Source organism: Carassius auratus, chromosome 13 (assembly GCF_003368295.1).
Source record: "Carassius auratus strain Wakin chromosome 13, ASM336829v1, whole genome shotgun sequence".
Classification (NCBI taxonomy): Eukaryota; Metazoa; Chordata; class Actinopteri; order Cypriniformes; family Cyprinidae; genus Carassius; species Carassius auratus.
Genome location: NC_039255.1, coordinates 11,927,276 through 11,942,355, shown reverse-complemented (window position 1 = coordinate 11,942,355; position 15,080 = coordinate 11,927,276). Strand labels below are relative to the sequence as shown.

Below are 15,080 nucleotides of genomic sequence, written 5' to 3'. Positions count from 1 at the left end.
TGTCTTATTTTTGAGCCATAGGACATTCAGTGCTTTTCCAATACCTCATTTTTATGAAATGAAAAGGAAGTGCAGTGAACAGTAAATTCAGGTGTTTCACAATCAGCTTTCAGAAGTTTGAAAACAGCTTAATCAAAACAAGCTTCAATGTCTAATATTTTTTCCTCATTTTACATTTAAAATGCATGAATATGAATATAACAATTGCCAAACATTCCTAACATTCATAAACATACTTGTATAACTCTTGCAAAATGTGTGAGCATTTAGTCACTATAGCTCCTTGTAATATATGATAAAATAATTCTGTAATTTAGGTGTAGTAGTCTTTGTTTTTTTTTACTGTATTGATAGGTCAGTGTGGATTTGGAAAGTAGGAGGTCAATTTGTAAAGAGTCCTGACTAGGCTGATTAAAATATAGACCACAAAAAATAAATAATAACAATATTCATGAAAAAACAACAATATTTGATTTAATTATTTGATTAATCAACTCAATATCAAATAATTAACAGGTTCACATTAACAGGTTTATAGGTTCAAATTAGTTGTGTAATTGTCAGTTGTACATCATTGTATGCAAATTTATGCATTGTATGCTAACTTGAATACTTTTAATCAGCAAGGATGCATTCAATTGAACAAAAATGACAGTAAAGACATTTATAATGTTACAAAAGATTTGTTTCAAATGAATGCTGTTCTTTTAATCTATCTATTCATCAAAGAATGCTGAAAAAAGTATCACATTTTCCACAAAAATATTCATCAGTAAAACGGTTTTAACATTTACAATAATAAGAAATGTTTCTTGAGCACTCCTAGAATATTTTTATAGGATCATGTGACACTGAAGAATGGCATAAATTACATTTTAAAATATATTAACACTGAAAACAGTTAATTTAAATTGCAAGAATATCTCCCTATATCACCTTTAATAGTAGTAGTCTGGGATTCTCCAAGATTTAGGGTGTTAGGGGGTCTGCAGCTTTTCTTTTACTGTTAAAGTGATCTGCCACCTGAAAACATTTGACAGCCACTGCTTTAATCCAAGACCGTGTGTAGTTCTGATCTTACATTGTAGTGAAATAAAGGTTCCTCTCTCTATGTATATATCTGTAGTCTGGAAGGAGAGGTCAGTGGTCTTTTCCTTCAATCTTCTGCCTGCGCTGGTGCACCTGGAGTGAGGGATTCTGGGTACGACTCTCTACGCAGACGCATGAGCATCCTGGACAGACTGATGCAAACTCACTCTGTATGGTTGTTACTGTCACTCAGCGATGAGGAAGCCAGACGCATTCTGCAGCCGCAGCCAGCCGGGGTAAAGACAACAGCCTCATTTCTTCACAACAATAGGTTCTTTTGTGATCTACTTTTTATCACGGTCAGTCGCATTCATGTGTGTTTCTGTGTTCTATCTAGAGTTTTGTGGTGAGGAGGTGCTATAAACTGCAGAAAAAGGTGATTTCTCTACGTATGGACAGTGACACACTGATTGTTCTGGACTTCCCAGTTAAAGAGAGTCAATATAGTAAGTGATATAAGTCTAAGTCTACTTCCATTAGTAGACCACCAATAGTCAACTTTTTCACTTCCTCCTGCCTGGAGTTTTTTTTTTTTTTTTTTTACCTGTCCCCTTTCCTGTCTAATTACTTGGAATAACCATCATCTCGTCAGAGTAAAAGCTGAACTAGTAATAAACTATGTTTGTCTTTGTTTGTTTGATGTTTTTGCTTAATTTATGCTTTTTGTTATTCTGTCAAAGACACATTTCATAATACAGCTCCATAAGAGTGCTGTGGTCCTGAATATCAGTATGATATACACGTAGTGGGATATACAAAGCAAATACTACCATTTTTTTTTTTTTTTTTTTTTTAATGAATGAATTTTAAATTAATTAATTAATATTCAGCAAGGATGTATTAAATTGAATAAATGTGACATAACAGATAACTATAATTTTACAAAAGTGTTCTATTTCAAATCAATTCGGGATCCTGAAAAAAAAAAAATCATAGTTTCCACAAACATATTAAGCAGCATTTAAATTGCAATATTAAACTGTGATATTATATTTCACAATATTACTCTTTTTGATTTATTTTGATCAAACAAATGCTGCCTTTGTTAGCAGAAGAGGAATTTTCATACCACAAACTTTTGAATGGTAGCATACATATTTAATATCTAAAAGAGCAACTATGGAAGAAAATATGGCAGCAGCTATTTAAACTAAGTGAAAGAGCAGAGTCCATTTAGCGATGGATGCTATTTACACGGCAAATAGCAGCATTTATTAGTGATATACTATTTATACTAAGTGCAAATAGCTATAGAAATAGTTCATAAATGTAACGTTATTCATTTCTTTAAATTTTGAAATCAGTTCTCTCACCATCAACACAGTTCTTGCATTCTGCTTCAGTCCCATCTGGTTTTCTCTGTGTCTTTGTCCGTCACTTTCTGCAAATGCAGTAAGTGGGTCAGATCCTGTGTGACGTGTGAGGGATGTTTAAATGTTCAAATTTGGCTCTGTTTACTTTTCCCTTTGAGAGAGACTGTTAGGTCATTCCAGTTTTTCCAATAGCAATTCCTGTGGTGTGTGTGTGTGTGTCTTTATTACAGCTTTTTGCCTGGAGGGCTCAGGGATCAGCTTTGCAGACCTCTTTCGTCTGGTGGCGTTCTGCTGTATCAGCAGGTAATGATCACACTCTGGAAAACAAAAACAGCTTGTTCAGTTTCCAGGAGCATTCTGTTGTCTATTTTATATTTAAAAGTGTGAGTAGAGTAACCAGTATGCTTTGTTGGTGTAGATATTTATTATTTATGGAAATTCTTGATTTATAGGTTTTACCGGTTTAGACTCAAATTAATAATGATTACACAAACAAAGATCCCAGACTCAGCTCAAAACAACAATATAAGCTCAACCAGTGGAGTGAATTTGAGGTGGGACTATTGTTTGGCCTGCCATTGGAATGGGAAGGTGTACAAAATGTATATCCGTAACCTTAAAGAAAATCAGTTCTCAGAATAAACCAAAATGTTTGTGGCAAAATCAAATGATGCTGTTTCAGCTGCATTGCAGTGCTGAAGACCAACACAGATAATAGCAGGAAGGAAGGGTCTGAGTGGAGTGGCCTCTTTTTGCTTGAAAAAAAATGTCAAAGTTAGTATGTCTTAAAATGTTTACATAGTTAGAGCTCACTTCTGTAGATTGCAGTCCTATAGTTCTGTAAGGAAGAAGCTTGCGAGATGCAACAAATCCATTCTTGGTCTGTGTCAATGCCACACAGGAAAGTCAGTGGATAAACACAGCCTTCTCTCTGCCAAACTCACCCACATGCTCTGATTAACAGATTCTCTCTCTCTCTCTCTCTCTCTCTCTCTCTGTCTCCCTCTCTCATTCTTTCTTTCATTCTCTCCACGAGCACGCAAAACGACTCTCAGACTGGATATTCTTGCTGTTTAGTTTTTAAACAGCCTTTTGAAGCATTTTTGTAATGTTTATCTGTCCTCTTTAGGGACGTTCTGCCCTTCACACTGAAGCTGCCAGAGGCCATAGCAGCTGCAAAGACCCCTAAAGATCTGGAGGAGGTGGCTCAGTTAGGAAGAGGTGAGTTTTCTTCCCAATGCATGAATGTTTGCTCTCCAGATTTTTACTGAGTTTAAGTGCTGACGTGTGAGTTTCAGCATTACTCAGACAGCATAAATACTCGCCTAATGACCCTCAGCATTTTATGTGTTTATTATATGTCTGTGTGACTGAGTGTAATTGCGTGTGTACTGTAACCTAATGCAGATGTTGTTTGCATTCCATATTTAATTCAGGTCTGAGTTATAATGGTAGTCTGTGTGTCAAAGTTTTAGTCGTTGTTGAGCATTCAACAGTTTACATGGTTAAAGCATTTAGCTAGGCATTTCGTTTACGAGTAATCACCAACTCTAAAACATTAAGAAAAAATGCACAGCATTTATATCTATATCTATATCTATATATATATATATATATATAGAGAGAGAGAGAGAGAGAGAGGATACACATCTTAAAATTCCATAATGATAAATTGATAATTATTTTCACGTTGCTGTTAACTAATTCATTTGATATTATATTAAAATTATATACTGTTTTCTGTAATGTATATTTAATTTTAACATTTGCTCAAGATTCAGTTTAACAGTTATTAAATTAATAGTGTAACTAATAACTATAATGTTTTTAAGTCTTAAATCTTGCTTGTTTGTATGAGCATGTTGGATTTTGTAGTGTGACAACCTCCGGCATATTGTGAAGTCTGATATGTCCTGGAGCACTGACTATACAGGTGTTACTGTGCCAGCAAACACACAGCTGCATTTCACATGTGGCATTTAACAAGCAGCTCATGTGGCCAACATATGCACATGATGAGACGTTCAATAGGTGAAATTGATCACAGATGTGTTTGATGCTAGTAAATGTCTCTATCAAACAGAGATCTGCCTGTGTGCTTTGTGTCTGATTCAGACTACATGTTGTAACTTTGCACCTTACTAGACTAATGTGATGTGCAGTACATCTTGAAAATCTTGAACACAAACCACATCCCTGTAGCTTTATTTAATTATATGATGGAATGGTTTGACTTGAGGTAAAAAGCTTTAGATTTTATTTTAACATGACCTTTTTCATATATCATAATTGGGATATGAAATTAGTAAATTACTTGTTTAGGGGCACTTTTTTGAAAGAGGAATACAGTAGCTTTTAAAAAGCATGATCTTTTAGTTTTGTGAAATGACATACTTGGAAACTCTGAAGGGGACATATTTTCCTCAGGAAGACCAGGCAGTCTGTATGGGATAGATGAGATAGAAAGTCTGTCTTGGCAGGTAAAGGATCTTCTCCGTTAAAGAATGTCACCTGTAATAATACGGTTAGGCAATAATAAATGCTAAAATGGCCAGACAGAGTAAAGCTGAGAGGAGTGATGGGTGTGGTACCTCCATACTAGGATCATTTCCAAGAGAAACTCCACCAAGACAAAATTCCAGCTGCTCATTGACTGACTATAATGACTGGGACACTGGGGGTGAACTGAGGACACGAGAAGAGTTGAGAGTGACAGCCGATGAGACAAAGTCTGTATAACATAATGTAGCATTTTAAGTTTGCTTACAGAGAGTGAAAGAAAAAAAGAGAGAGTAGATAAAAGAAAAGTACTATTGTATACACAGGTGCAGGTTTCCAGTTATTCCACTCCTGCACAGGTGTCACTTCGGCAGAACTGATCCAAGTGACGCAAATGCTTCTTATCTCAGATGCCCTCATTTAAGAGATGGCTAAAACTTATCAAGAAAACAAAAAACAAGTTTTATATTAATCAGATTTCCTGTCACACCTATTTTTCTGTTGTAGCTTTCTTGGCAATTTTTGCAGTTTGGAATTTGCTGTACTTTTTATGTTACTGTCACCTCAGTATAAATCACTTTGGATTATTTTAATGATAAATAAATTAATTTGTGTGATTTATGCCAGTTTATTATAATTAATGATGCATAATGATATAAAATGATGCACTACTGTACATGCTAAACTTAACTGCAAAAATATATTTAGTAAATTTATTAGTAAATGAATTCACACACTATTCTTGAGGGGGACTGCTTCCCCTGCTGTTTATTGATTTTTATATTTTTGTATATCTCATATCTACTGTATAGTTATCATGTTGATTCCCAAAAACTGGAACATGATCAAATTAAAAAGTATTCGTTTTCTAGAAATGCAAGACCACATAACCAAAACAAAGAGAAGTCATTCTGGTGTATTGCATCAGAAGAGAACATTTGAAGGGGTGGCGTTTAGTGTGAACGAGTGTGCAGTAAAAGAGGAGGAACAGAGAGCTCCAGAGCCTGTCCTCCTCCCACCTCCTCATCAGCATACATGACTCACACCATTCACTGTGTGGGTATCAGCACTACTCTACCACTCACAACTCAGACAGCAAGAGTCATTGCATGGAGTGTAGACGTGTAAACTTTTGTGCTCCGACTATTTAAAAGCAGTCTGAAGAGAAGACTTGATGATTAGTGGCGTAAGTTTAATTCTCCTGTTTTTGTATCATTTTTTTTCAGGATTTAGTTAATTGTTCACTTTTTTTTTTATTGTTACTTTCATGGAATTTTGTGTTTGCGCCCACTATATTCTGTCCGTGTTCAGAATGCCAATGCTTGAACTTTTAAGATAACCCTTTTAGAAACATTATCTAGAGTGTCTATTGATGTTCTTAAGCTTTTTTGTCAATCGCTTAAAATTTTAACTTGTTATCTGGAACTCTCTGAAATGATTTCCTCTTTTATTTATTTGTTCTGTAATACTCTTCTGTGATTGCATAAAAAGTATGATTCAGCTGTCTAATTGTTAAATGCCTTATTAGTTCAACGAATTTAGCGAATGAGCTACATTTAATTTCTTGAATTTCTTTCTTATTAAAATCCAAATTTAAAATGGAGCCTCACTGTGTTGTCTTCATGCAGGTTTCTGGGAATCTGAACTGTGCAATAAGAGGAAGTCTGGGGAGACTGTTTGTGAAATTTCACAACAAAGACTGAAACAGTGGTTAACTCCAAGAGTTCCGGCCATTCCATTCACTCGGACCCCTTCTGAACTTGAATGCAGTCAATCTAACGGAGCGCTGTGCTTCATCAATCCCCTGTTCCTGCAGACACACCAAACCAAACCTTCTCCTAAAAAGCAAGAATCATCCCCGGGAAACACAGATCGGCAGAACGGGGAAGACGGCGTCTTTTGCCGTGCAAAAAGCACACAAAACAAATCACACGCAAGTGTGAGCAGATCCAATAGCGAGAGATCACCGCCACCTCGGCCCCCACCTCCCCGCTTTGGCTCCAGCAGATCAGCACTTCGCAAACAGAAGACCATGCCTGAGACAGTCTGTTGGATCAAAATGCCTCAGGAAAAGAGCAGCCTGCTGGGGAGGTTGGGATCATCCTTTAGTTCCTTATCACCCTCATCCTCCCCACCCAAAAAGTTCAGTAAACCCATCCTGGTGCCCTCATCCCGCAGTAAGAATTCCTCTGGTCTGCTTGATGCTGATGGCCTCCGCTGCCACATGGCCCTGGATGACCAGACCATTGAGGAAGCTGTGTCTTGGAGCCTGGCCAAGCTGTCCTCACGCAACTCCACTGCCCTGGAGAACGGCAGCCCCGTGGATGAGCACTGCTCCAGCAGACGAGAGCGCCTGAGTGACATTAGCATCTCCACATCGTCCTCAGATTCACTCGACTTCACCCACAGCTTCTCGCTGCCCACAGAGGCCAGTCCCTCCAGAACTGAGCGGCCCACTGGTGACAGCAGCCTGGAGGAGGATGAAGAGGAAGAAGATGATGGAATCAACTTGGAGAGCGACCAGGAGGTGCCACCACCCTTCAAGTCAAAGAAACAAAATGGCGCTGGTACGTTTGTGCTGCGCGTGCACTGAGAGGACATTTGCGCAAGATGAGTGGCGTTCTCAATTCTCTGATGACACCCGAGAAGAGAGCTATTCGGAAGATTGTCGAGCAATCCAGGGATAAAGGGACTTATTTCGGCTGCCTGGTGCAGGACTATGTGAGCTTCCTGCAAGAGAACTGTGGTTGCCACACATCAGGCTTGGACCTGCTGCAGACTCTCAGGCAGTTCATGACTCAGATGAAGTCCTACCTGCTGCAGAGCTCAGAGCTTGACCCACCAATTGAGTCCCTTATCCCGGAGGATCAAATAGGTAAGGCTTCCTTCCTTCAGTTAAACTGTCCGTTCTAAGGAAGGGAAACTAATTTGTTGCTTTGGCGCCAATAATTATCCAAAGGAAGTAGGGTTGTGCAACATGTATTGTTTATAATAATACCGTAATAGGTATTTTAGTGATGTGCAAGATTACAATACTGAGTATGTCATATGTTTAGGGCATCTGCTATGCGTAAGACCGTAACAGCAAAATTGTTTAAATGAAAGGCAATTGACATATGACTAGCTCAATAAAGTTCCAGTGAGCACTGATTTTTGTTGCCAAATGAGCGCCTTACATCATTATTGCATTGATACCTTTGGCAGGGTATTCTGTCACTGTAAATTATACTTTTTCTTTTTCACTTCCAAAAAAACTATTTTTATCAGTATTTTATTGTAAAATTACTTAAAAATGTTATTACATTTATTCCCCGAATATAGTATGGAAACTTACTGTTAATCAGTTAACAGGTTTTTACTGTAGCATTTTTACAGTATTTTACTGTTAAAATGACAATTTGTTATAGTGTATTCTGATGGATGATTTTTAGCTCAGCTGCATTTTGTTTTGGTTCTTCAGGAAATTCGCACCATCCATCACCCTGAGCATCCTCCTCCTCCTCCTCTTTAGTCTCTCTCTCATGAGTGGTAAACAAAGTCCTGCTCTGCTATGTGTTTTGAGGAATAGATCACTTTCCAGATGTTCCCAGAATCTATTTCAGCCAAACGAGCCAGTGTCTCGTATATAGCTCAATATAGCTCTTCTACGATCCACCGTAACCCCTCCTGCTTGTTGATTCAGGCAATGAGTATGTGAGTGTCAGGCAAGAATGTGGAGAAAAAGGCCCTTGTTCAGAACTCCTAACCTGATGCAGCTGCCTATGTGTACTGACAGGTTTTTTGTGTCCATGTTGTGTTTAAACAGACCCAGCACAATAAGGGCTGTAGCTATGAGATTATGCTGCCATAAATCCTATTCTGTGACTTAGAAAAGCTATAAGAACAAGGTTGAATGCACAGTTAATGACCTTTGACATCTAAAGTCACCTTTTTTTTCCTGAGATTTATTTTTAAATAGCTGCATAGTCAGTGCTCATTTAACTCATTTTGAGTTTCGTGACAGGGTTAAGACACTCTGTTTTATCAGATGTGCCTGGAAAGACTCATTGTTGCTACTTCAGGCCAAGGATTTTTTTTATTGTTGTCATGCCTCTGCTCTATTCCGAGAACTTCCTTAAAAACATGTCTAATAGCAGCGATTCAGTTAGAAGTTATCATTCCTTTTCCTGAAAGACTTGATATATGTGGAGGGATCAATAGATTATGAGGAGGATTTTATGTATTTGTCTGGTTCAGTTTGTGTTTGCTTTGTTCTGCGCTGTGACGTACTTTGTGGCCTTGTCTCCTAACACAAGCACTAGCATGTGTTTGTCCGGAAAGCATCAGGGAATTCACTTCTCCTGTCACTGCGGCTTCATTTTCCAGTCTGCAGTGCAGACGTGGAGTGTGGGAGACAGAGACCGCACACTGTAGGAGAAACGCTGAGGGGGGCAGAAGATTGTTTTGAGGGCATGTTAACATGGAAGTAGAGGTGGCCTTGACAGATGATTGTTTCTAATCTAAGCCGCATTCCTGCAGCTTTCCTGTTGCCATCAAAAGCCTGATATAAATAACCAGGCATAAATACAGTATAGTCTTAATATTTCATATTAATATTAAGTTTAAAATTAAATAAATATTAAGTTATAAGGTAAAATATTATATCACAGAACTATCTATTCTATACCCCTCCCATTCCTCTGCATCTCCAGTTCTTCTAGAGAATAAAGCTCTTAAGTGGAACTACAAACCAGCTCAGTTCCTCTTAATCTTTAGCTCTGTGCCACCTTCTCGCCTTTATTAGCAGAGCTCTCTACATCACTTACAAAAGTGAGAGGAGCTTCGCTTATTTACCGAGTTATCTGCTCTCTCTCGGGACTGATGATCATAGAAACACATTTGCAACTAAACTGATTCTGTTACAGTGATGTCAGAGCTTAAGTCAGACCTCTAGAACACCCTGATGCAAGGCACGATGACAATGACTGTCAATTTACAGTATTAGTTATGCTGCTGATAGAAAAATTTGTGTGAATGGAGTGGGAATATCAGGGATATAGGTAGCCTTGCCTATTTTAAAAATGAAGCTATTTCCACATGGTGATTGTTGTGGACACTTGTAGACAACATTTGACCCCATTGTGAGCACTGCCAACAAGTAGCAAATGTGTCTTTTTACGTTTTACTTTGAGGTAATTTGGAATCTCAAAACAGGTTTGGATGACTTCATTTCCCAAAACGGGTTTGCCAACTTGTTATTGTCACAAGCAGTTGACTCATGATTAAGATGATTCCGATAAATGAAAGTGCAAACTGTCATGTTACAAGTTGTGGTTTGAAATCATCTAGCCTTTCATAGATGTAAAGCAAAAAATTTCTAGAAAACAGCCTACTTACAAATCATTATGCTATTTATATTAGCTTAAAACATTTATAAAAAATTAAATTTTTACACTTGTTTACTGTAATAAATTTACATTAGTAATATCAAAACATGGAAATGAAACACACACATATTGCATTAGTGTGATCTACTATTACATGTGTGTATGTAGATGTTTATATATATATATATATATATATATATATATATATATATATATATATATATATATATATATATATATATATATATATTTTATATATATATAATAATTAACTGTTGTAAGACCACTTATGATAGCATTGCTTCCCTCAGAGGTCCAGAAGCAGCTCTGTCAGCATTTTATTTTCTGCTCTTTAGATCAGATGATTTTAGTTACACATACACCTCTTATAGTTTACAAATTATTTTACAATTTAGGTATGATCTTCAAGCCCTGCTTGCACAAAGTAACAAGACATAATTTGCCACAGATTCTTGTGCTGGCAGGACACATTTTGTAAATGTTGAAGAGTTTTGGAAAAGCAGGTGTAAAAATACTATAACAGGTATTCCCCTTTAAATCAGGAAATGGAAGGAACCACGTTGTACATCACAGTCAATATACTCATGGTCACAGTCATTTCATCCACAAATAGACTTGCCAACAGACGTTTTGTTCATTTTTTGAGGGGGATTTTATGTTCCAATGATTTATTTCTATTTTTTCTGTTCCTTTGCCTTTTTATCCTTACTATTTTCAGAGTGCACAGAAACAAATTTCAAAACATATGTGGTGTAATGGCTATGAAAAAAATCATTTGGAGAATTTTTTTTTAAATCATGCTGGATAACATGCTGTCAAGTTTATATAAATTAGTGAGTTATATTTCTGGATCCTTGCTGAGAGAAAATACTTGTATAGCAATAACCCATTTAACTGGAAATGCTTACAAAAATTATATATTTTTAAAATAATTTTGAAAATACTTTTATAGCGAGAATTAGAATGATTTCTGAGGGATAATATGACAATGAAGACCGGACTAATGGCTGAGATTTCAGCTCTGCCATCACATGAATAAATTGCATTTAAATATATATTAAACCCATTTACCCATAGTTAAAAAAAATGCAATTATTCTAATTATATATTTCTATATAATCATTATATAACATCTTTTTCCTCCATAGATCAGGTGATGGAGAAAGCCATGCACAAGTGTGTGCTGAAGCCTCTAAAGCCTGTTATAGAGGCCGCTTTGCGGGACTTCCAGGTGAACAGTGGGACTTGGCAGCAACTTAAAGAGAATCTGGTTTTGGCCAAATCCAAGCAGCCCCAGGAGATGGGTGTGGATGGAGCTCTGCCCCCTGACCCTGTTGCCATAGAGAAGATCCGCCACAAGTTCCACAACATGTGCAAGTTGTACTCACCTGAGAAGAAAGTGTCTCTGCTGCTCAGTGTGTGCAAGCTTATCTACACCATAATGGAGAACAACTCAGGTACATGAGCGTGATGCATCTGTGTGAAATTCAGGAGTGTGGTTGCACACAAAATGACCATAATACTTCTACATAATTTCAGTTCATGATTCCGATTTTTGTTGTAACAATTGCAGGGAGGATGTACGGGGCAGACGACTTCCTGCCCATGCTGACATATGTGATGGCCCAGTGTGATATGCCACAACTGGACCCTGAAATAGAGTACATGATGGAGTTACTGGACCCATCACTGCTTCATGGAGAAGGTACAGACCCCAGTGGATTCTGCACATTCGTCACACTTATTGCGATACTTCAATAACTGCTGAAGTAATTATTATTATTAATTATTCATTTCATAGAATATTAAACTGTTTTTTTATTTTTTTGTATCTGATTGTAGGAGGCTATTACCTGACCAGTGCATATGGGGCAATGTCTCTCATCAAGAACTTCCAGGAGGACCAGGCAGCTCGTGTGCTGAGCTCTGAAACCCGTAACACGCTGCACCAGTGGCACCGTAGACGCACAACCCAGAGGACCACACCAACTGTGGATGATTTCCAGGTTAATTCCTTATTAGACATGGCCATATAAGTTCTATTCTCCTTGTTCTTCCTTGAAACAGTATAATTTTAGGAACATAAATATATGTTCTTAAACAAGCTAGATGTATATTGGGATTTACACCTAGATTTCTTCTTGTCTATATTCAGAACTACTTGCGGGTGGCACTGCAAGATGCAAGCAATGGCTGCACAGCCAAAACCCTTCAGGTGCAACCTTACTCCACAACGGAGGATGTGTGTCAGAAATGCGCAGACAAGTTTAAAATTCCGGATCCGGAAAACTACGCCCTTTTCCTCTTGACGGATGAAACCACACAGCAGCTGGCCCCAGACACTCACCCGCAGAAAATCAAGGCCGAGCTGCACAGCCGACCACAGCCACAACTCTTCTACTTTGTGTACCGCCAAATCCAAAACATCGCTGTCCCTTCAGACCAACTCAATGACAACACTTCACCCAACTGAGAGAGCAAACCTGGTTCCATCTTTATTAGTTAGCGTCGGCATTGTTTTGAAAAAAAGCTGGAGGGAAGTGGGAAATGTGCTTAGAGGGAAATAGGGAAGGAAGCGTGTGTCTGACAGATGCAGCGTTTTTTATGCTCCGTCTTCACTATTTTCAAAACGTTTTGGGAAGTGGCACGAGACCATCACGAGAGAATAGCTGTAACCAAACTGCAAATGCTATATAATATGCCTGTTTATTTCTTCATGAATGTTCAAACACATTCAGTTTAGCAGAGAGACAGCAGCATTTCAGTGTTTATGGGTAGGCTTTGCACATTCCATATTGAATATGCTCAAAAATTGTGCCTTCCTCTTCCCAAAGCTCTACATATCTCTCCTGTCTCCTATTCCTCGCAAGACTGAGAGACTTGTATTTTTTTCTAATGACTGCATCAAGGTGAAGACTTTTAGAAATTTCCTTCCTTCAGAATGCTTAACAGGGACATCTCAGTCCCTAAGGACATTGTGGACAATTGTGTGTTTTTTTTTTTGTCTGTTTTTTGTTTGTTTTTTGGCAGTTGCTGGTAAACTGCATTATTTTTATATATGATAATTTTTTTGTGTGATAATATTGCATGTATCTCTGTGAGTATGAGACCAATTAAGGAACCAGGCATTGTTGCCAGTGAAGTTTTATCATAATGCTTTTGTATGAATTGCGATCATTAAGTAGTCATTAGTAGTAATGGAGATTGTAGAAATGGTGGGGTTTAGTTCTAAAATACTGTACTACTACTGACAAGCTAAACATTTAGAGCTTGTGGTAATCTGCATCTCTGTTGTACTGATTTTGGTTTTGACTTGTAGACAATGGGCTTTTGGCAAGTAGGACTAATGGAACGTTCTGTGTAAAGTAAGAAAGAATATGTAAAAGGACATGGATGTTTTAAGTGAGTTAAGAGTCATTTGTAGAAATATCGATGAACAGAAATGATTTTTGTGTCACTGGAAAGTTCTGTCAGGGAATACTGAGATTGATGAGTAACATAAAGGAGAATAGTTCTTTAACATTCATAACTATACTCATAACCTCTGCAATAACTTACCAAGTATTTCATGTTCTACTAAATTTACTTTATGTTTGCATGTTTTGATGTAAACTCGGGGCATTGTTTTTTGTTTGTTTTATGAGACCAGGGTGCTGAAATGCTCTTATTCCATGTAACGATGATATAGAAACACTAGTCACGTCTGAAACACAAACTACATGTTTCAAGTCGTGAAATGTATTTTAACAAGATATTTCAAGTCTTTTAAATGTATACATATTTATATGAAATCTGTGCAGGAATATTCGCAGATTTGAAAAGTCGTGATTCAAAAATATTGTGTATTCATTCGGAGAAAAGCTCGTCCTCATTTTTTAGTCAGTTCTTCATATTTGCCTTTTTTAATGTACTCTTTGCACACAATAAATTGATGTTGAACATTTTCAAGTCTTAGTCATTTCTACATAAGCGGGTGGTTGGGTACCCTGCCAGTTCCTTTCTTGGAATAGGTAAATAGTTTCCACTTCATCGCCATGAGGGCTTGTGCTTCCCATATTACTTAAATCGAAATCATTAGAAGGCTCCTCTGACTGTTTCCTCATTGTCTTCCATAAGTGAGATTATTACTGTCTGTGTGTGTGCGTGTGAGAGAGAGAGAAAGAATGAGGATGTTTTATGTATATAACACTTTTCATAATAGACAATATTTCAAAGCAGCTTTACATCCTAAAAAATAATAATAATTGATGCAAGAATGTCATTTTGTAACACATTTAGATAATGCATGTGTTAACCTTAGAGTTAAATGTAACATTTCAAATGTAAAGAAATGTAATACATAAGTATAATAATGAAGATATTAAAAGAGAACTGAATCTTGCTTATTTAGACTAGATTTGAATTTCCTTAAAGCATGGACTGCTGTTATACTTTAGCCCCTCTTAGTGGATAATTATTGCAATAATATATAACGCCCACAAATGACAAAAAGCATAAAAATGTATTGGTAATGCATCCTTTAAAAAAAACTGTCATGAAAAACTATATATATTAAAACAGAAATATATTCAAATAGAAAGCAGTTATTTTAAATATTAAAAAATATTTCGCAAAATTACAGCTTTTGCTTTGTTTTGGATCAAATAAATTTATATATATATATATATATATATATATATATATATATATATATATATATATATATATATATATATATATACATTCTTCAAACATTCTTTTTTTTCGTTTTTTTTTTAACTTTTATTAAAAAATGTACTAAAATGACTTTTAT

The 15,080-nt window shown here is 36.8% G+C and overlaps 1 protein-coding gene across 1 annotated transcript in view; it reads left to right on the top strand.

Annotated features, from left to right (window-relative positions):
• Window positions 1–14,231, top strand: part of LOC113112674 (ras and Rab interactor 2-like) — a 30,922-nt gene extending 16,691 nt beyond the window's left edge. The window contains 10 exon segments of the mRNA XM_026278440.1: window positions 1,127–1,325; window positions 1,427–1,535; window positions 2,633–2,705; window positions 3,532–3,623; window positions 6,530–7,480; window positions 7,483–7,776; window positions 11,437–11,745; window positions 11,862–11,993; window positions 12,131–12,294; window positions 12,444–14,231. Of these exon segments, the coding sequence (XP_026134225.1) occupies window positions 1,127–1,325; window positions 1,427–1,535; window positions 2,633–2,705; window positions 3,532–3,623; window positions 6,530–7,480; window positions 7,483–7,776; window positions 11,437–11,745; window positions 11,862–11,993; window positions 12,131–12,294; window positions 12,444–12,761 (2,641 nt within the window). The 3' untranslated portion in view covers window positions 12,762–14,231.
• Window positions 14,232–15,080: the final 849 nt, after the last annotated feature.